General features: G+C 47.5%; 1 protein-coding gene across 6 annotated transcripts in view; it reads left to right on the forward strand.

Annotated features, from left to right (window-relative positions):
* The window catches only part of P2RX6 (purinergic receptor P2X 6), a 76,899-nt gene that overhangs the window by 36,522 nt on the left and 16,973 nt on the right, over positions 1–23,404 (forward strand). For 5 of the 6 annotated variants that reach the window (XM_040345411.1, XM_040345385.1, XM_040345376.1 and 2 more), the window contains exon 6: positions 22,055–22,135. The exons of the other annotated variant lie outside the window; for it this stretch is intronic. In XM_040345411.1, coding sequence (XP_040201345.1) covers positions 22,055–22,135 — 81 coding nt within the window. The remainder of the gene's footprint in view (positions 1–22,054; positions 22,136–23,404) is intronic. 6 annotated transcript variants of the gene reach the window in all.

Here is a 23,404-nt window from a genome sequence, read left to right on the forward strand (position 1 = left end):
AGGATGGAAATCCAAGATGGCGCCGCCCCGCCATCAGCACAGAAGGCGCGCGGAGGGGACAGAGCAAAGGAGACAGTGAGTAAACCCCTGAAAAGGGCCAAGGAGAGCTCCGGGGACCCCCCCCCAAAGATATGAGGTACTATGCCCAGAAAATGGCAGGGAAACCCCCGGGAGTGAACGCGCAGCCCATAGACGATTGTGCCCCCCACAGTGACACTGAGATGGAGGAGGGGGAGAATGTCCAGGGAGCAGGGGCCATCTTGGAACATGCTGAGAGCAGCTCCAGCCTGCAGTGGGATACTGAGGAGCCTGAAACAGAGGAGGGAGATCAGCCCACGCTTGCTGTTATACTAAAGGCTGTGAATAAATGTACAGCTTCTGTCAATGGCCTACGTATCAGATTTGGAAGTTTGGAGGAGGAGGTGGGCCTGATCAGACATGACATACAGAAAATGAGGGAGAGGACCACGGCAGCAGAGGGGAGGATTAGTGACCTGGAAGATAAGTTGCCCCCCCTGATTAGAGAAACCCAGAGCACCTCAAGGCTTGCCAGAGCGGTTGATATGCGTGCAGAGGATTTTGAGAACCGCCTTAGACGCAATAATGTCCGCATTGTTGGATTGCCAGAAAAGGTGGAGGGCCGTGACCCCACACAGTTTGTGGAGCAGTGGATGACTGAGGTGTTCGGTAAGGACGCTTTTACACACTTATACGCGGTCGAGAGGGCCCACAGAGTGCCAACTAGGCCTCTCCCGCCGGGCAATCCCCCCCGCCCGATCCTGGCCCGACTCCTGAATTACAGGGACAGAGAAATAATACTGCGGCTGGCCAGGGAAAAGAGAAATGTCCAGTTCAATGGTACCCGGGTCTCATTCTATCCAGATTTCTCTGCTGCAGTACAGAAGAGCCGTGCCCGGTTTACAGAAATTAAGAAACGCCTGCAGAAGGTGCAGGCCCCGTATGCCATGCTATACCCTGCAAGACTTCGAGTAATTTTGAATGGTCAGGCCCACTTTTTTGAACACCCTGCTGACGCTTCAGACTGGCTGGACGCTAATGAGGGGGCACTACGCCAGGTGAGGAGGCCTCCTGCGGAAGATGACTGACTCTATGGCCCATTAGCTCATGCACTGCCTATGTTGTCCCTCGGATGAGGGCCCTGCCGGAAACACTCAATATCCTTTTTCTTTGTTGCTCTGAAATGCGAGTTCGGAAATGCTGTTATTGTTGCACCCAGCAATGAGGGGAGCAGTGGCCGTAGCCACTGGTGCTACTTACCTGGCAGAATGCAGGGACCTGTTGTCCCAAGGTTTTTGGGGTTGCCAGTTGGCACCCCGCAGTTTGAGTTTACAAAGGTCCTGTGGGCAGATGGGCACACACCCCTCACGGGCGGTTGGCCTGCGACGGAAGAAACTGGCGAAATGCCCTGATACACGGCTGTGTATTTATGTCCATCACATTGGTTCAATTTTCTCCAGAGCTTTTTTTGACTTGTTTCTGCTTTTTTATATTTTTTCTCATGGGAGATCGTGCTCTTCCCTCTACACTTGGTTGACCAACCTGCATCTATTACGAGTCCTGAGGTCCGCCACGGCTTTTTCTACTAAGGGGGTGGCGGGTGGAGGGAGTCGAGGAGTCTTTTCCCAGTCTGGTGACATGCAACAACCCCCCTGATGGCGACGGTAACTGTATTATCGTGGAATGTTAGAGGTCTGCAAGACCCGTTGAAGAGGACTATGGTCTCGTCCCTGATGAGAAAACAGCTCCCTGCCATTTGTGCCCTTCAGGAGACTCATTTGACCCCTGACTCTGTTTCCTGTATGGGATATCGGTGGGTGGGCAAGGCGTATCACTCCACTCACACCTCGTATTCTAGGGGTGTGAGTGTACTGGTACATAGCTCACTGGATTATGAGGAATTGCATGCTGATATAGATGATGATGGGCGATATGTTTTTCTTTTATGCAAGCTGTTTGCCTTTAAATGTATTCTTGCTTTTGTATATGTGCCTCCCCCTTACAATAACCAGGTACTGAGGGCTCTGGTTCAGTTCCAGGTGGGGTTCCCGGAGGTGCCATTGTTTGCCTTCGGGGACTTCAACTGCTACATGGACCCCCTGGTGGATAAGCATCCGCCGGGAGGGGATGGGAGTGGGACGAGACGGACGGCTCTTAGAAAGCTGGCGGAGGAGGTGGGCTGGAGAGACCCTTGGAGGGCTAGACACCCGGGGGACAAACAATTCTCATGTTTTTCTAAAAGTTATTCGTCCCTGTCTAGGATTGATTTGTGCCTGTGCTCACATGCTGCAGAAAAATACATCTCAGAGATGACTTATGGGGTACGAAGTGTTTCTGATCATTCCCCGCTGATAGTGTCCTTGGAGGTGCGTCCCCCTTCTGCGGTGGCCAAGGCCCCGTGGAAGATGAACGCCTTCTGGCTGAGCCTTTTCCCATCACACGACCACATTGAGGCCAGCATTGAGGAGTACTGGCGTCTGCATACTGACACGGACAATATAGCGGTCACTTGGGAGGCCTTCAAGGCTGTCCTGAGGGGCTTGTTTATTAAGGAGATCCAGGCTATTAAGGGGAGGACGAATGCACACAGGGAGGGGATAGAACGGATGGCGGAGAACTTAGAGGCCACATTCATTGCAGATCCTTCGGACTCAAATAGGGAGGCGTGGCTCTCGGCGCAGGACGCTCTGTACCGGGTCACGACTTCGGGGGCAGAGAGGAAACGATTTTTTCAAAAGGCGGCTTTTTATGAGGAGGGTGAACACACTGGTCGCATGTTGGCCACCATTGCTCACGCCCAGCAGTTGTCTCCCTCCATAGGTGCGCTACGTGCCTCTGGGGGGGGGTGGTGAACTCCCCTGACCAGGTTCTTGCTGAACTGGTCGGGTTCTACTCGTCCCTTTATGGATCCAGGAGCACGTATTCCTTGGATTCGCTGAGGGAATATTTAGACCCAGTCCAATTGCCACAACTATCTGTCTCCAATAGGGAGATGTTGGAGGCACCCCTGACCCTGGGGGAATTACAGATGGCGACCAGCCTGTTCCCAAATTCGAAGGCCCCTGGAGACGATGGTCTCCCTGTGGAGATATACAAACAGTACGGGGAACTGATGCTTCCACATCTCTTGAAGGTGTTCAATGCCGCAAGGGAGGTGGGCACTCTCCCCACGTCCATGACCAGAGCAAACATTGTCCTGATCCTAAAACCCAACAAGGACCCGCTTGACCCAGGATCCTACAGACCAATTTCCCTGTTGCAGAATGATGTAAAGATTCTCGCCAAGGTCCTGGCGGTCAGGTTGAATGGGGCCATATCCACTATTATTCACTCTGACCAGTCAGGGTTTATGCCGCAGAAATCGACGGCTATAAACTTGAGGAGACTTTTTCTCAATATGCAATCCCAGGCGGATAATATGGGGGACAGAGCTTTGTTGTCTCTCGACGCACACAAGGCGTTTGATAGCATCGAATGGGAATATCTTTGGGCGGTGATGCGAAAATTTGGGTTTGGAGAGGGATTCATTTCTTGGGTCCAACTCCTATACTCATCCCCGGTGGCGGCGATAAGGGAGGGCGGTAGAGTGTCGCGCACTTTCGACCTGCACAGGGGCACGAGACAGGGGTGCCCGTTGTCGCCCCTCCTCTTTGCCCTAGCCATTGAGCCTCTCGCGGTCATGATACGGACGGATCCATTAATTCATGGATTCCATTTTGGGGACCTACACGAGAAAATTATGTTATACGCCGACGATACCATGCTGCTTCTTGGGGACACGACCGGGTCATTGACGGAGGCCATGGAGGTGGTCCGGAGGTTTGGCGTATATTCGGGCCTGACCATTAATTGGACTAAGTCCTCTTTGCTGCTGCTTGATCGACGGCCTCTCCTACCCATACATACTATTCAGGACATCCCGGTCTCCGAATCTTTTCGGTACCTGGGTGTCCAGGTTACCGCATGCCCGCTAGACTATGTCAGACTCAACCTCACCCCCTTGCTTAATCGCTGTAGGGACAGGGTCAAGGTGTGGAGCAAACTTAAATTGTCACCGGTGGGAAGGGTGAACTTGATAAAGATGATCCTTATGCCACAATTACTATATATATTGCACAATTCCCCGATGGTCATCCCTCTCAAAAAGTTCAGAATCATTAATTCTATTTTCCGCTCTTTAATCTGGCTAGCAAAACCCCCCAGGGTTAAACTTGAACAACTGCAATGTCCAAAAGAGGCCGGCGGATTGGCATTGCTCAATCCCTGGCTTTACTATTTGGCCTCCCAGGCGCAGCATATTGCGAGGGTGGTTGGCCCTCACCAGGACCTCCAGCTGAATCTGAGGGACTCATCGGTTCCACTGCTCAGATTCACGACCGGGGGGGAAGTGATAGAAGGACTAGAGGCCCTGAGATACGCGAAATCCAACAAACGGTTTCCCACATATGCACTCATGCAGAAAGTCTGGAACAAGGTCAGGATGATGCAGGGTGTGACTGGGTACACTAAATATAGCCCCGTATGGGACAACTTACACTACCGTGAGATAGCGAAAATACCGTATGGTTCAAGGTGGAAACAACATGGCATATCCCTCATGACACACATTGTAAGGGCAGGACGACTGAGACCTTTTGCTGAGCTCAGGGCTGACTTTCAACTCCCGACTTCCATGTATTTTTACTACCTACAACTCAAACATGCATATGAAGCCCAAAAGGAGGATGACATATGGGTCATGAATGTGGCACCGGTCTTTAATTACCTATCGGATGTGTCCTCCTACAAGGGTTTTATATCCAGCTGCTATGCTATGCTGCTCAACCTTTTTTTACCAGGTGCCCCTCACAAGGCGGTGGCGAGGTGGGAACAGGATGTAGGAGCGTTTGAGGATGAGCAGTGGGAAGAGGCCTTGCAGGCGGTTCCCGCTTGCTCCCTAAACGTGGCACAGAGACTTTCACAGCTGTACATACTCCTACGGGTTCATTACACGCCGGCCAGGCTGGCGAGGATGGGACTGGGGGTAGACCCCTGCTGTACTAGATGCTGTAGAGACCATGGAGATCTCATTCACCTCCTGTGGCGGTGCCCGAAGCTCCATCTGTATTGGGCAGGGGTGGTGGAAACGATTAACAGGGCCTTCCAGGCTCAGGTTCCTTTGGAGCCCAAGGTGTGTCTCCTGGGGATTACGGAGGGTCTCCTGGCAGAGGATATACCCAGGCAGGCTATAGGTAGAGCTCTGTTTCAGGCCCGCTTGTTAATACTGAGACACTGGAAAGACACTGAACCACCGACAGTGCAGGAATGGGTTAAACAAATGGGAGTTACTCTGAGGTTGGAGAAGGTGGTGTATCAGAGACGGGGGACTAGCGGCAAATATGAGAAGTTATGGGCCCAGTGGCTTGACACTCCTGGACTTGCCCCAATAGATTTGGTATACGACAGGTTATTTTAGAACCCTTTTCAGCCGGGTTGGGAGCAACCTTATAAGCCCCGCAGGGGGAGGAGACGGGATTTTGTTCCAGGGAATTTTACCATGATGCAGAGTTTTGAATGTAGTACAAAGTTTTGTTTTATGTGTACTCTCCCATGTGATTTTCAATGTGAGTATGCTCTGGAGACTGTAAACTGTTTTTTTTATATATATGCTCAATAAAAACATTTGTTTGAGAAAAAAAAAAGGTATTGCACTAGGGTAGCAGGAAAACAGTCATAGCAATCAGCAGTCTTTTAACTTAATCTTTATTCCTGCTGATAATCTCAGACACTATTGTTTTAAAGTGGTTGTAAATCTTTAAAATGAAAAATGAACAAAGCATATCCTTCCGTAGTGTGCACTTGCCTCAATCCACAGCAATGTGTGTGATTTATGTCTCCTCTCTCTTCCCTCTGCTATTTGTATGAGTCACTTTTGACAGGTTATCCGAAATCACAGAATCTCAGAAGATGGCCCCGCCCACCTACAAGCACACAGAAGGTGATTGATGGCCTCATCTGTGCATGTTTCCCTATGAGACTTTATAGAGGGAGGTGTCCTTTCCCTCTCTCAGATTACACTCAGCTCTGTGCTGTACAGTATGTGACATAACCTTTCCCCTTGCCTTCTAGAGCTGAAAAAAATTAACCTTTGTTCTGTGTATTGTAGGCAGCTGTAGAGGAGAGAGGGCTGCAGATAAACAGGTACAACCTTTTTAAGAAGATTTGTTTAATCTCTGGTTCAGATAAGCATTAGAATAGCATCTCAGCCAGCAAACTAACATTCTGAAAGCTGAATTATGAGAATTACATAAATCCGTTAAGTCTAGGGGGTAGAGGAAAAATATGTAATGCTTACCTTATTTCTTGCTGCCAGCGCCCTTCACTTCTCCAGGATGTAGGTGGGCACTATTAGTCCTGCATGATTCTGCTGGCTGGAGCAATTTAGAGGAAGCTGCGGAGGGACCGGTCACACAGGGTGGAAGAAGGCTGCCATATCAAAGTTTAAGGTAGGCATTACAGCTTATTCCTCAATTCCTAAAGTTAACATGCATTTAATCCTTGCAGAGCAGGAAGGCCTCACTGCAAGGAGATTTGTTTTTTGATGCCCATAGTTGGGATTAAAAACTGAGGCTAGCAATGACAGCCTACATAATGACAGGTGTACTTTAAGCTTTATGGGCCAGATCCTCAAAAGGGATACGCCGGCGTATCTACTGTTACGCCGTCGTATCCCTGTTTCTATCTTTGGAACTGATCCACAGAATCAGTTTCCAAAAGATAGGCAGAAGATCCGACATGTGTAAGGGACTTACACTGCCGGATCTTAGGATGCAGTACCGCATCCGCCGCTGGGGGCATTTCGAGTCGAAATGCCGCGTCGGGTATGCAAATTAGCACTTACGGAGATCTACGAAGCTTTTACGCTTCGTTTTTTCTCTGTAAGTATTAAGTTGTATGTGGAAAATTAGGGCTGCTTTTACAAAGTGTAAACTGTTTACACCTTGTAAAAGTAGACCCTTCTTACCCGCGACGCTGTTATTTATTTATTTTTTAAAAAAAAATTCCCGCCGTGTCTTTTTTTTTTCCGACGCAACTTTTTTGACCCGGCGCGATTCACGAAGCTTGGCGTAACGTAATTTTGCGCTATGCACGTCGGGAAAATGACGTCACGAGCATGCGCAGTACGTCCGGCGCGGGAGCGCGCCTAATTTAAATGGGACTCGCCCCCATTTGAATAGGAACGCCTTGCGCCGGCGGAATTTAAGTTACACACCCGAAAATTTCTAGGTAAGTGCTTTGTGGATCGGGCACTTAGGTAGAAATTTTCCGGCAGTGTAACTTAAATGGGAAAAGATAAGTTACGGCGGCTGGCTGTGGATCTGGCCCCCATGTAACTAGTGATGTCACAAACCTAAAATTTCGCTTTTTGCGAACTTGCGCATATGTTCGCGAATGCGCGAACCGCCATAGACTTCAATGGGCAGGCGAATTTTAAAACCCACAGGGACTCTTTCTGGCCACAATAATGATGGAAAAGTTGTTTCAAGGGGACTAACACCTGGACTGTGGCATGCCGGAGGGGGATCCATGGCAAAACTCCCATGGAAAATTACGTAGTTGTCACAGAGTCCGTTTTTAATCCATAAAGGGCATAAATCACCTAACATTCATCAATTGTTTGGAATAACGTGCTTTAAAACATCAGGTATGATGTTATATCGATCAGGTAGTGTAAGGGTTAGGGTTAGGGTTACAGATAGTTACATAGTTACATAGTTAGTCAGGTTGAAAAAAGACACAAGTCCATCCAGTTCAACCACAAAAAATAAAAAAACAAAATAAAAAACAGTAAAATCCTATACACCCAACTCCATACCCACAGTTGATCCAGAGGAAGGCAAAAAAAACCAGCAGAGCATGATCCAATTTGCTACAGCAGGGGAAAAAATTCCTTCCTGATCCCCCGAGAGGCAATCGGATTTACCCTGGATCAACTTTACCTACAAATCTTAGTACTCAGTTATATTCTGTACATTTAGGAAAGAATCCAGGCCTTTCTTAAAGCAATTTACTGAGCTGGCCAGAACCACCTCTGGAGGGAGTCTGTTCCACATTTTCACAGCTCTTACTGTGAAAAAACCTTTCCGTATTTGGAGGTGAAATCTCTTTTCCTCTAGACGTAAAGAGTGCCCCCTTGACCTCAGTGTTGACCGTAAAGTGAATAACTCAATATATAGGGTTAGATAGGGTTAGGGTAACAGATAGGGTTAGTATTAGGGTTACAGATAGGGTTAGAGTAACAGATAGGGTTAGGTTTACAGACAAGGTTAGGGTTACAGATAGGGTTACAGTCTGTAACCCTAACCCTAACCCTATATGTAACCCTAACCCTATCTGTAACCCTACCCTAACCCTAACCCTATCTGTAACCATCACCCTATCTGTAATGCTAATCCTAACCCTATCTGTAACCCTAACCCTATCTGTAACCCTAACCCTGTCTGTAACCCTAACCCTATCTGTAACCCTAACCCTATCTGTAACCCTGTCTGTAATAGGGTTAGGGTTCACAGTGACAGACCAAACTCTGACAGACTAAACTCCCAGTTTAACGCATCGCAAACACCTGCAAACAGTCCATTTGCACAACCGCAAACTCCCCATTTACACAAGGTTGAATACCAAGCTAGCCATGTCCCGTTCCTTGTCCTCACTGACATCAATGAACGTTTTGGAGATTGCAGGCGATGGGAGTTTTTCAAAGCCTATGGTCGTGCTGAGATAGTTCAGTGACAATTAAGTGACCCAGAAAACAATGATTCTGCCGTGTGGGCCCATTGTTGGCCTAGTAGGCTTTAATGATCACCTTATATGATCACAAAGAAAACTAATGTTTTTTCTATGCAAAATTATCCAGCCGATCGCTTTTGGTCTGTTCACAATGAAGCAACGACCTTATCATCTGGGGTGTGCCAACATTGCCATTGCCAACACACTCATAGAGGTGGTCGCTTCATTGTGATACTCAAGCCCCTTCACCACAACAAGGTAACGATCACAAAGGGAAATTGACACATGTATGTGCCTTTTTTTTTTTTGGTTTTGTTTTTGCAGCCACAGTGCAGCACCAGAGGCCAGAAAAATGAGGCATGAACACATTCCTGAAAAAGTAGGTATTGTTGCAGCCGCTGCTGTAGCAGGGGCCAGAAAAATTGATGTTTTCCGTACAGAAAGTGCACTAAAACATTGCGGCTTGAACCCTATTTGGTGACGGATAAGTCACGCAAGTCATCCGGCATGCAGAGATAAAATACAGCAGCGTGTGGACCATTTGTAGCCCAAGGAAGCTCATCTCATCAGGCCTTTAGTCAAATGTATCGCCCACTGTCAGTCCCTTCGGGATCCATGCCTCATTCATCTTAATAAAGGTGAGGTAATCTAGACTTTTTTGACCTAGGCGACTTCTCTTCTCAGTGACAATACCTCCTGCTGCACTGAAGGTCCTTTCTGAAAGGACACTTGAATCGGGGCAGGCCAGAAGTTCTATCGCAAATTGGGATAGCTCAGGCCACAGGTCAAGCCTGCACACCCAGTAGTCAAGGGGTTCATCGCTCCTCAGAGTGTCGATATCTGCAGTTAAGGCGAGGTAGTCTGCTACCTGTCGGTCGAGTCGTTCTCTGAGGGTGGACCCCGAAGGGCTGTGGCGATGCGTAGGACTGAAAAAGCATGTCCTCCATCAACAACACATCTGTAAAGCGTCCTGTCCTTGCCGGCGTGGTCATGGTAGGAGGAGGATTACTTTCACCTCTTCCACTGTTAGATTCTTGTTGTGCTGTGACATCACCCTTGTATGCTGTGTAAAGCATAATTTTTAATTTATTTTGGAACTGCTGCATCCTTTCCGACTTCCGGTAATTTGGTAACATTTCAGGCACTTTCTGCTTATACCGGGGGTCTAGTAGCGTGGCCACCCAGTACAGGTCGTTCTCCTTCAGCCTTTTTATAAGAGGGTCCCTCAACAGGCACGACAGCATGAGAGACCCCATTTTCACAAGGTTGGATGCCGAGCTACTCATGTCCCGTTCCTCATCCTCACTGATCTCACTGAAGGTCTGTTCTTCCTCCCAGCTACGTACAACACCATGGGTACCAGATAGGTGACAACGAGCACCCTGGGATGCCTGCTGTGGTTGGTCTTCCTCCTCCTCAAAGCCACATTCCTCCTCTGACTCCTCTTCCTCACACTCCTCTTCCAGCGTTTCTGCAGGTCCAGCAAGTGATGCTGCTAAGGCTGTTTCTGGTGGTGATGGTGACCACAACTCTTCCTCTTCCTCTCGCTCATCTACGGCCTGATCCAGCACTCTTCGCAGGGCACGTTCCAGGAAGAAAACAAATGGGATGATGTCACTGATGCTGCCTTCAGTGCGACTGACTAGAATTTGTCACCTCCTCAAAAGGACGCATGAGCCTACAGGCATTGCGCATGAGCGTCCAGTAACGTGGCAAAAAAATTCCCAGCTGCGCAGAGGCTGTCCTAGCACCCCGGTCATACAAATACTCGTTGACGGCTTTTTCTTCTTGGAGCAGGCGGTCGAACATTAGGAGTGTTGAATTCCAACGTGTCAGGCTGTCGCAAATCAGTCGCCTCACTGGCATGTTGTTTCGCCCCTGGATATCTGAAAAGTGCGCCATGGCCGTGTAGGAACGCCTGAAATGGTCACACACCTTCCTGGCCTGCTTGAGGACGTCCTGTAAGTCTGGGTACTTATGCACAAAGCGTTGTACAATCAGATTCATCACATGTGCCATGCACGGGACATGTGTCAACTTGCCCAAATTCAATGCCGCCAACAAATTGCTTCCGTTGTCACACACCACTTTGCCGATCTCAAGTGGGTGCGGAGTCAGCCACTGATCTACCTGTGTGTTCAGGGCGGACAGGAGTGCTGGTCTGGTGTGACTCTCTGCTTTCAGGCAAGTCAACCCCAAGACGGCGTGACACTGTCGTATCCGTGATGTGGAATAGCCCCTGGGGAGCTGGGGGGGTGCAGTTGATGTGGAGCAAGACACAGCAGCAGAAGAGGACTCAGTCGAGGAGGTTATCGAAGAGGATGGAGTAGGAGGAGTAGAGAAGGTGGCAGCAGACCTGCCTGCAAGTCGTGGCGGTGTCACCAACTCCTCTGCAGAGCCACGCATTACATGCTTGTCAGCCGTCAGCAGGTTTACCCAATGCGTAGTGTAGGTGATATACCTTCCCCCGACCGTGCTTTGCAGACCAGGTATCAGTGGTCAGATGGACCCTTCCCCAACACTGTGTGCCAGGGATGCCATTACTTCCTTTTGCACAATAGAGTACAGGTTGGGGATTGCCTTTTGTGAAAAGAAATTTTGTCCGGGTACCTTCCACTGCGGTGTCCCAATAGCTACACATTTTTTGAAGGCCTCAGACTCCACCAGCTTGTATGGTAAAAGCTGGCGGGCTAAGAGTTCCGACAAGCCAGCTGTCAGACGCTGGGCAAGGGGGTGACTCTGTGACATTGGCTTCTTATGCTCAAACATGTCCTTGACAGACACCTGACTGTGGGCAGATGAGCAGGAACTGCTCACGGTGAGAGACGGAGTGGCGGATGGTTGAGAGGAGGCAAGGAGGACAACAGTGGTTGACGTGACTGAAGATGCTGCACCAGGAGGAGGATGGTGGCTTTGAGCTTGTGTGCTGCTTGTACTCATCATCATGTGTTGATCCCATAGGCGTTTGTGATGTGCGATCATGTGCCTTCGCAAAGCAGTTGTACCTAGGTGGGTGTTGGATTTCCCACGACTCAGTTTCTTTTGGCACAGGTTGCAAATGGCATCACTGTTATCAGAGGCAGACACACACAAAAAAATGCCACACTGCTGAGCTTTGCAATGCCGGCATTCTGGTGGTGGCAACAGCATGCGTTGATTGGCGTGCTGTCTGGCTGACCCTGGGTGCCGATACATGCTGTCTGACTGTGCCACTAGCTCCTTGCGACGACCTCCCCCTGCTTCCAACTCGTCTCCTCCTCCTCTGTCTCCCCATCTGAACTTTCCCCCTCTTCTTCTTCTCTTCGAGCGGGCACCCACGTGACATCCCCAGACACATCGTCATCATCAACCGCTTCACTTGTATCTGACAAATCAGCAAAGGAAGCAGCAGCGGGTACATCATCATCACACCATACGTCCATGTGTGTAATGCTGCCTGACTGAGTCATATCCCTTTTATCTACAACCTCTGGCAATAATGGTTGCACATCACTAATTTCTTCCAACTGATGTGTAAATAACTCCTCTGACAGATCAAGTGAAGCAGCTGTGATGCTAGTGTTGGTGGTGGCGGCATGCGGGCGAGTGGTGGTAACTTGAGAGGTGCCCGAAGCTGAGCTGGAGGAGGATGGTGCGTCAAGGTTACGAGCGGAAGCTGTAGAAGATTGGGTGTCCTGTGTTAGCCAGTCAACTATGTCCTCAGAACTTTTCGAGTTCAGGGTACGTAGCCTCTGAACACTGGGCATTATTCTAGGGCCAAAGGCAATCACAGCACCACGACCACGACAGCCCCTGCGGGGTGGCCTGCCTCTGCCAGTCATTTTTTTTTATTTGTTTAGTTTTACTATGCGTGCAAGCTACTGTGACACCAGATATGAGTGGCACTGTGCACTGGCAGAAGTTGGCAGAGTAGACGCTGTAGGCCTGACACACGCCTGCAGACAACTAACTGCTATTCTATTGCAGTCAAAATTGTGTTTTTTCTTTTTAAATTTAATATACTATGCCACCAGATATATGAGTGGTGGCACTGGGCAAGTGGGCACAGTATACACTATGAGCCTGACACACGCTGGCAACTGACTACCATTCTATTGCAGTAAATTTTTTGGGGTTTTTAAATGTTATGTACTGTGCCACCAAGATAGATGATTGGTGGGTGGCACTGGGCACAATGTACGCTGTACCCCTGACACACGCTGGCAGCCAGGCAACTGACTACAATTATATTGCAGTAATAATTATTTTTTTTTAAATGTTATGTACTGTGCCACCAAGATAGATGAGTGGTGGGTGGCACTGGGCACAGTGTACGCTGTACCCCTGACACACGCTGGCAGCCAGGCAACTGACTACTATTATATTGCAGTAATAAATTATATATTTTTTAAATGTTATCTACTGTGCCACCAAGATAGATGAGTGGTGGGTGGCACTGGGCACAGTGTACGCTGTACACTGACACACGCTGCCAGCCAGGCAACTGACTACTATTATATTGCAGTAATACATTTTTTTTTTAAATGTTATCTACTGTGCCACCAAGATAGATGAGTGGTGGGTGGCACTGGGAACAGTGTACGCTGTGATCCTGACACACACGCTGCCTAGCAGGCAACTGCAATTAGATTACAGAAAAAAAAGAAGCAGACTGATATACTAGCCCTAAAAAGGGCTTTTTGGGGTTACTAGCCCTAAAAATGACTTTTTGGGGTGCTGTCCTTACAGCAGAGATCAAATGAGTCTTTCAGGACTGGAGTGGACACTGAAAACACTAGTCTAGCTATAGATTTCCCTATAAATTCAGCAGCAGCAACACTCTCCCTCCTCTCCCTAAGAATGCAGGTTCAGAATGAATCTAAAATGGATGCTGCCCGAGAGGTGAGAGGGTCAGGAAGGGAGGGTATGCTGCTGATTGGCTGGAATGTGTCTGCCGACTGTGAGGTAGAGGGTCAAAGTTTGCTCAATGTTAATTAATAGGAGGCGGATCGAACAGCGCATATGTTCGCGCATCGGCGAACGCGAATGCGCAAAAATCACCGCTCATTATTCGCCGGCGAACAGTTCTGTACATCTCTATATGTAACATGCATAGGTGTGCGCAGCCTAATGCATTAGGGCAGTGATGGCGAACCTTGGCACCCCAGATGTTTTGGAACTACATTTCCCATGATGCTCCACTACACTGCAGCGTGCATGAGCATCATGGAAAATGTAGTTCAAAAACATCTGGGGGTGTCAAGGTTCGCCATCACTGCATTAGGGTGTGCACCCTTAAGCTCAAACACACATGCATGTGTATGTATCTACATATATATGGCCCCGGCACATTGATCTCCCTGCTGGCACAGTGAAAGAGAAGAGCATAAACACTTTTCTTATGGCAGAACCAATAAGAGTGAGATTGTTCCCATGTTCCTGTTTCTACACAGAGCGATAACACTAAAGCGCATGGGGTGAATAGGGTGTGCCTGAGCACACCCGGCACACCCTGTGCGCACTCCTATGGTAACATGCATACTTACTCATCTCCTCATACTTCTCACATGTACAATTTATTATATACTGTATACACACACAATAAAACTAGCAAAAGATCTTATTGGAACATGCTTGCCTGAGTTTGGATACGTAAATTAAAAAACTGTTTCAGTTTGCACAAAGTTACATTTTAAACAATGGCCTCCTTTACACAAAGTGTGACTTAAGACAAGGGAACTCTGTAAAGTAAAAGCTGCTTATGCTTACTCAACCCACAAATTCCTTAAAAGCTTAAAGGCTATAATTTTAGAGATTAGATAATCAAAGAGAATTGTATTGCATATAAACTGGGATCTCTTTCCATAGGAAAGGAAAGAGATAAGGGATCTCACTGCTATTTAGTTCCTGATGCCTATTGCATTATGCCATTATAGATGATCCGAATTCAGAAATAGTTTTGACATACCTGTGTCTCTACATGTCTGGCTCTATGTTGAGTGATACCTCAAAATATACATTATGGGCTGGATTCAGATACATCAGCATATCTGTCCGCCCGGCGTAACGTATCTGAGATACGTTACCCTGCTCTACTTTTGGGCGTGAGTTCTTTATTCACAAAGAACTTGCGCCCTTAGTTACGGCGGCGTAACGTACCTGTTGCGGCGTAAGGCCGCGTAATTCAAATGTGGAAGGGGGGGGCGTGTTTTATGTTAATGTGTGTTGACCTGACATGATTGACATTTTTTACGAACGGCGCATGCGTCGTCCGTGTACATATCCCAGTGTGCATTGCTCTAAATGACGTCGCAAGGACGTCATTGGTTTCGACGTGAACGTAAATTACGTCCATCCGTATTGGCGAACGACTTACGCAAACGACGTAAAATTTCAAAACTCGGCGCGGGAACGACGGTCATACTTAACATTAGCTACGCCTCATATAGCAGGGGTAACTATACGCTGGAAAAAGCCGAACGCAAACGACGTAAAAAAAAAGCGCCGGGCGGTCGTTCGTTTCTGAATCGGCGTAACTCCTCATTTGCATATTCCTTGCGTAATAATGCGGAAGCGCCACCTAGAGGCCGGCCTGGAATTGCAGCCTAAGATCCGACGGTGTAAGTCACTTACACCTGTCGGATCTAAGGGAGATCTATGCGTAACCTGATTCTATGAATCAGGCGCATAGATACGACGGCCGGACTCAGAGAAACGACGGCGTATCAGAAAATACGCCGTCGTATCTTCTCTCTGAATCTACCCCAATGTTGATATCATGGTTTATATCTTCACTAATATATCATCTGAAATGGCCCTACAAGAGCTGTGTGAAGTTGGCACCACATGTTTGTAAAACCTGAATAAAAATATACCATTCGTTTGTGCCGCGATTGTACTGAATTGTGCCGCAAAAACCTGAGTTTCTGAGATATTAAACATTAAATTCAATGCAAGCCTCACCCACTTTGCACCCCATGTTGCTGAATTTTAAAAACAAACACACCATTTGTTTTTGTGCCGCAAAAAAAAAACGTTTGTGCCGCTTTGGTTTCCGAGATATTGGCCCAGATTCACAAACAGCGGCGCATATTTTATTTATGCCGCCGTAGCGTATCTTCTTCACGCTACGCCGACGCAGCGCAGAGAGGCAAGCACTGGATTCACAAAGCCAGTGCTGCCAAATCTGCACTGGGTTTCCTAGGCGTAAGCCGGTGTATGTGGAAGTGGGCGTGAGCCATGCAAATGAGGCGTGACCCCATGCAAATGATGGGCTGAGTCTCAGACAGATACGTAAAATGAACGGCGCATGCGCCGTCCCGTGGACGCATCCCTGTGCGCATGCTTAGAATCACGTCAGATCTACTCCCTAAGATGCGACGGATCACTGCCTACGGCGTGAACGTAACCTACGCCCAGCCATTTTCACGTCCAACGTAAACAACGTAAAATACGACGGCTTGTGTTCCCTGGTGCAGCCCTTTGCATTGATGCTGCTGAGTTACACCTCATTTATGGGGCATAACTTTAAGTCGGACGTATGACTTACACAAACCACGTATAGCATGCGCCGGGCGCACGTACGTTCGTGAATCGGCGTATCTCCCTCATTTCCATCCAGTGTAACTATGCGCCCACTCTACCCCGGCGTAGGCAAGTTACGTCGGTCGGATGAAGCCTATTTTCAGGCGTATCTAGTTTTGTAGGCACGGCGCACAGATGCGACGGCGCATATTTGCACTTACGCAGCGTATCTCGAGATACGTTGGCGCAAGTGCTTTGTGAATCCGGGCCATTGTGCGTTATATGTTGCCAAACCACACTGACTTTACACCTCGTTATTAAATCTTACATACAACTAGATTTATTTGTTTGCGGTTTGTACAGATTTGGTGGATATTGTACATGATGTTTTACTACACATGCGCAGGGATCCCCTTCCGATCCTCTCCCCGCAGGGATGCACCCCCCCCCCCTTCCGATTCTCTAGCGATGACTGGAAGGACAGGGAGGAATGGATGAGGGAAGGGGCGGGCCCAGCTGGCTCTGCCTCTAGTGAGGCAGAGCCAGCTGTCAATCAGGCAGCAGAGTGGATCTCGAGAGTATTGTCGGGATCTGTCCCAGCTGCAGTGGGGCTCTGCGCTGTCAGAATATAGTGTGCAATAGCCTGCCACGTGCACGTTTTTTTGTCACAGGAGAACATACTATATGTCATCTTGTGAACAAAAAGAGAACGCCATACTGTAACCTAAGTTTTATCATTTATTTTCTAAACACATTTTGCACAATTATATATAGAATAAAAGGTGTTTAATGTACCCTAATGGCCTTGATTAGATTACCCTGTATGTAGACAGGAAAGGTTTAAAGCATTTCTGTATGTTACTACAATGATTTTATATTCTGGCTAACCTTGAAAACAGGATGTATACAGTACACGGGGACATCAGTTATTAACACAACTAGGGTTGCCACCTGACCAGTGACCACTATATTAGGTTGTCTTGCTAGTGCTAATATTGCAAAAAAATTAGTTTGTATACACACTGACACAAACAGCAAACACACAATCACCTATTCCAAACATATAGTTTTCACTGCAATTGCATACATTGCCTATTTATTAATATTAATAAGTACATTTAAAGAGGTTAAAAATGTATTTACCCTGGATTCCCTGAGCTAGCAGTGAACCATTCAAGCAAAAAGTTGTTTGAGCTCTAATACAGTGAGGCCCGAAGCAAAAAAAAGAAATAAAGAAATAGCGAAGAGCAGGCATGACAAATGTGAACGGGGTAAGTAAAGTAATGAGAGGACTTGCCTGATTGGGGGGGTAGCCCAAGGGAGAGGTGGGGCTACGTGCATTTAAGGAGAGGTGTTCCCACCCTGGCGTCCAGAGGATCTTGCGGTGCAGGTAGTAACTTGGATCCCCTGCGGGTGCTGGACAGGCTGCATTCCCAGCTCATGGCCGAGGCAGTGTCCAGAGGAGTGGAGTGGCTGCAGAAGCAGCTCTCATCTGTCCTTGGAGATCGAGCCTGGGGAGAGGAGGACAGGAGTCCGTAAGAAACTCGGAGGTCTCGGCCTCCAGACTGCTTCTCTCTGGACTCCCCCCCGAGCTCGGCGCTGCATCGGGAGTCCCATGCGGGTCCCTTCAGGATTACCCACAAAGCGTTCAGCTGCGCCCACGAACAGCGCTCCAGGAAGGAATCCCCTTCATCAGCCCTCCCGGCATCAGGATCAGGAACAGGCGCGCTCGGTAGGGTAATCGTGCTGCTACGGCGACCGGGACCTCTACCTCAGCGGCTGGCGGTTCTCCCGAGACCAGCCAGCACCAGGTGATGTCAGAGGTGCGAAGGTGCGGTGGTGTGAGACCGGCGGCGAGTGCCCAGGGCCCTAGGGCAAACCATAAATCGGTGGGCAGAGCCGGTGCGAGTAGGCAGGGCCAGCAGCCGCACGGATCCTCAGCATCCAGGGCCACTACTCCTGGGGTGTGGCCAGAGAGGGGAGATGTGGTGACAGAGGAGAGATCGGAGGGTGAGCTGTCTGCTTCAGAGGGGGAGGAGTCACATGGACACCCTGCATCGATGGAGTCGGGACCTGCGGGTGGTGGGAACCTTCCTAGGCAGCCTGATAAGTCTACTACTTCTTCTTACATGTCTGTGTTTTCTGCTGTTGATGATAATGTGTGTCTAGGGGGAGGAACCCTGTCCTGCAAGGAGTTGGCGGCTCCGCGGTCTGATATTCTCTCTGCTACCCCTGGAAAAATGTTATCTGGATAGGGTCAAACCAGAGGAGAGCAAAAAGGAAGATGAAGTAAAACGGTGGTACAGGTGGTACTTTCCCTAATTGGCTGCAGGCTTTTGCCATTATGGCAAGTGTAGTTGGGGAGAAGAACCTGGAACACTGTTCGGCGCTCTTCTGTTATCTTGACGCCATTGGTGAGGGCTACAGGGTCGATGGGGGATCCACATGGTTGAGGTACGACGAGCAGTTCCGGCAGCGGGGATCTATCCGCCCGTCCTTGCAGATTTCCACAATGAGGCCCCTAATGAGTTTTTACCAGGGGGGGCCGGAGGTACATCTACCTCCGAACAACCTGCCGCAAAGAGAGGTGTCTGCTGACAATATGAGGGCTCCTGCAAGTTTGTGGGGGCTTGCTGTTACAAGCACGAGTGCTCCGGCTGCGGAGGTTCGCATCCTAGATTGTAAGCCTTAACAAGCAGGGCCCTCTGATTATTCCTGTATTGAATTGGATTGTAACTGTACTGTGTGCCTCCATGTTGTAAAGCGCTGTGCAAACTGTTAAATCCTGTATAATAATAATAATAATAATAATAATAATAATGCCTTGTCCCCCTGCTTCAAGCAGTGGAAAGGCTGTGTCGGTAAATCTGTTAACAAAAGGGATGACGCCAGTGAGGGTGGAAAGGATGCAGCCTTTGCTCGATAGATATCCAGATGGGAAGGCTGCTCGTTTGCTAGGGGTGGGTTTCTCCGAAGGCTTTCACAAACCTTGTTCCCTGGCCTCTGTTCCTCCAGTGTCCCGGGAACTTGCGTTCAGCCTTGCAACATCCTGCAGTGGTTTCTGAGAAATTACGGAAGGAAGTTGCGTTGGGTGGCCCTTTCCTCTCGCAGCTTTAAGCAGATTTGGTGACCTAGCCCATGAGGGTTGTGCCTAAGAAGGAGCCCAGTAAGTTTTGTCTTATTCACCACCTTTCCTTCCCGAAGGGTGGGTCAGTCAATGATGCAATCGACTCAGAGGCGTGTACCATATATTGCACTTCCTTTGATGCTGCTGTTTTCTGGGTCCGACATTATGGGCAAGGGGCTCTCATGGCCAAATCTGATATTGAATACGACCCTTTCTAACCGTTGGAGACCACTAAGCAACTTATTCACTTCCTTGTTACCTCTCGCCTTGACTATTGTAGCTCCCTCCCCGTTGGCATACTTCTCCGCAAGCTATCCCCTCTTCAGTCTATCATGATTGCTGCTGCCAGACTCATCCACTTTACCAACCATTCAGTGTCCACCACTCCTCACTCCCAATCCTTCCACTGGCTTCCCATTGCCCAACAAATAAAATTCAAAACACTAACGATAACATACAAAGCCATTTTCAATTCTGCGCTGAGTTACATCACCAATCTTATCTCCAAATATCACCCAAACCATCCTCTCCGCTCCTCCCAAGACCTTCTGCCCTCTAGCTGACTTGTCTCCTCCTCCCATGCTCATCCTCCAGGACTTCTCTAGAGCATCTCCCGTCCTCTGGAACTCACTACTGCAATCTGTCCAGTTGTCTCCTACTCTGTCCACTTTTAGGCGATCCCTGAAAACTCATCTCTTCAGTGAGGCCTATCATGCCTCCAGCTAACAACCAAATATTCTACTCCCCTCATCAGTTTATCCCTCACAGTCCCTACCTTTTGTTTTACCAGCCTCTCCCTCTTAGATTGTAAGCTTGCAGGAGCATGGCTCCTCCAACCCTCTTGTTTTGAATTGTACTGTTGTTGTAGTCTCTCCCTACATGGTAAAGCACTGCGCAAACTATTGGCGCTATATAAATCATGTATAATAATAATAATAATGTTTACTGTCACTTTAAATTGTTTCGTTTGGACCAAGCTGATGAAAACAAACTATTTCCTTTACTAAGTGCTACAATGGCTCCAAACACTGTATGTACTGCATGTAGCTTCAGCTACATACAGTATACAGTGTTGATTGGCTGAGTCAGAGGGGCAGGCTGATGACATCACACTCTCCAATCAGAAGATGCTTTGTATTCATTCACAGAATACAAAGCTGCCTATGAATGGCTAAAAAACTTTTAGACCGACTCTGCATTGTTAAGGGTGTGAGACCGAAGTCTCACAGCTGGAACCCAGCATTGTGCATTGTATGTCACTGAAGCAACATGCAGTACATATAGTGCTTACAGCCAGTGCAGCACTTACTGAAGGTAATCGTTTTTTGGACCAGCTGGGTCCAAACAAACTATTTATAGCAACAGAATACATGGAAATCAGCTGTAGGATGAACAGCTTTCCTAATCCTAATTAAAAAAACTGTCCACATTTATCCAGAAACAGTTTAACCACTTGCCCTCCAGAAGGTTTACACCCTTCTTAACCAGGATATTTTTGGGATACGGCACTTCGTTATTTTAACTGACAATCGTGCAGTCATGTGACGCTGCACCCAAGTAAAATGTATGTAATTTTTCCCAACAAACAGCGCGTTTTTTGGTGGTATTTGATCGCCTCTGTGGTTTTTATTTTGTGTGCTATAAACAAAAAAAGACAGACAATTAACCAAAAAAAAAAAATATTTCTTACAATTTAGGCCAATGTGTATTCTTTTACATATTTTTGGTAATTTTTTTTACAATAAGCATACATTGATTGCTTTGTGCAAAAGTTATAGCGTCTACAGACTATGGAATATAGTTATGGAAATGTTTTACACTTTTTTTTTTTTTACTAGTAATGGCGGCGAACAGCGTCTTGTAATGGGGCTGCAACATTGCGGCAAATAAATCAGACACTAAGTGACACTTTTCGGGGACCAGTGACTAATACAGTGATACGCACTGTTGCAGTACTAATGACACTGGCTGTAAGGGTTTAACATCAGGGGCAACCGAAGGGTTAAATGTGTGTCTAGGGAGTGCTTGCTAACTGTGGGGGAAGTGCTTTTACTATGGGAAAGCAGAAATCCGTGTTCCTGCTTTGTAGGAACACAAGATCACAGCCTTCCCTTCTCACAGAACTGCGGTCTGCCTTGTTTACATAAGCAGACCGCCATTTTGCCTGTCTCCCAATTGATCGGTGGGTCACAGTGCACATTGCGTCCGTTGGACCCACTGATTAGCTCTCCGTGTCTAATCACAGCGGGAGCGGGTCGCCAGCGGAAGTGCAGGATCACGTACAGGTTCTTTCCCGCCGTATATTTACTGTATTTATTAGTTTATCCACCTAAAACAAAAAGCTTAACGTAGGTGCATGCTGCCATTTGAAAGATCATACCATTGTTATGACATGCTACAGGATGTGGACCCCTGCTTACATATTATAGAGTATAAGTAGAGCATACTCAAAATGTAAGTATGTCTGTTACTTTTCATGTGGTACCTGATATGATATATGTGAATTTCTCAGTTGTTGATTGCGAGCTACCTGGTACATGCTGTATAACTTGGTTTGTGCATCCCTTATTTATAAATAAAGAATTAAAAAAGAAGATGTTTATCTGAACTTTTTTAATATTTCTTTCTTTTATCTAGGAAAATACCTTTAAATGAAGCAGAAAACTTTACACTGTTCATTAAAAATTCTGTTTATTTTAGCAAATTTCGATTTTCAGGGTAAGTGATTAAGGAAAATATTTTAGGTATATAGGTATAGTCTTGAAAAGGCCAACCTTGTCACATTTGTAATCTTTTCACATTGCAATAAACTATGATGTCCAGTCCACCATACTTGTCAACAGTCCCCGATCTAATCCAAAGTAAGCTCTAAACAAGATTCGTACAGCCCCTGCTCTTCAGGCGTTGTTTTTTTTACATACTTCAGTCAGGGAGGAGAGACATTGCTTTTGCTGTGTGTGTACTTCTCAGGCTGCCTGTGTGTTCATGTAGAGGTGTAGTACAGGGCAGGAAACATAAAATGGGAAGTGTGTCAATGAGGCCAGGGGACAACTTACAAAGTAAACTAAAGCCTCATACACACGCACGGTTTTCTCGGCCAGAAACAGCAAGAAAACTGCTAGCAAAACTTTCTTGCCTAATAAACCGTGCTTGTGTACGAGGCTTTGAAGCCCAGAATCTAGAAGAGCAAAATAGAGAACCTGCTCTTTCCTGCCAAGAAACCCGGGCGTGTGTATACTTACCTGCCTCCATGGAAACCCACGCATGCTCAAAATGACTTTGACACATGCGCGGTAGCTTCCAAGGCATAGGTAGGGTGAAGCAAGATGGTGGCGATGGCATCGAATGTAACGAGCGCATGCTCGTCGTAGTCGATGACGTCACAACGTTCGTGCCATTCAAAAGAACGGCGGTTCTTTTGAATCGTACGTGTGTACACTCGGCCGGCAAGAATATCTTTCCAGGAATCTAATCAGGAAAAAATGTTTTTTTCCTGACGAGAATCCCGGCGGTGTGTACGGAGCTTTAGCGGGGGAAATGTATTGAAAAAAAATGATAATATATGGTTACATAGTTAGTCTGGTTGAAAAAGGACACAAGTCCATCTACTTAAAAAGGGAAAAAAATAACATATACACAATCCTATACCCACAGTTGATCCAGAGGAAGGCAAAAAACACAGCAAAGCATGATCCAATTTGCTCCAGCAGGAGAAAAACTGCTTTCTGATCCCCCGAGAGGCAATCAGATATTCCCTGGATCAACTTAACCTATAAATGTTGGTATCCAGTTATATTATGTATTTAGGAAAGAATACCAGAACACCCAGATCCTTCTCCACCACAAATTCCCCCAGTTGTACTCTCCCCTAGTATGTATGATGCATGCATATTCTTAGCCCCGAAGTGCATAACTTTACATTTAATAACATTACACCTCATTTGCCACATACTGTAGTTGCCCAATTCAACTGTGTATTGAGGTTGG

Source organism: Rana temporaria, chromosome 1 (genome assembly GCF_905171775.1).
Source record: "Rana temporaria chromosome 1, aRanTem1.1, whole genome shotgun sequence".
Classification (NCBI taxonomy): Eukaryota; Metazoa; Chordata; class Amphibia; order Anura; family Ranidae; genus Rana; species Rana temporaria.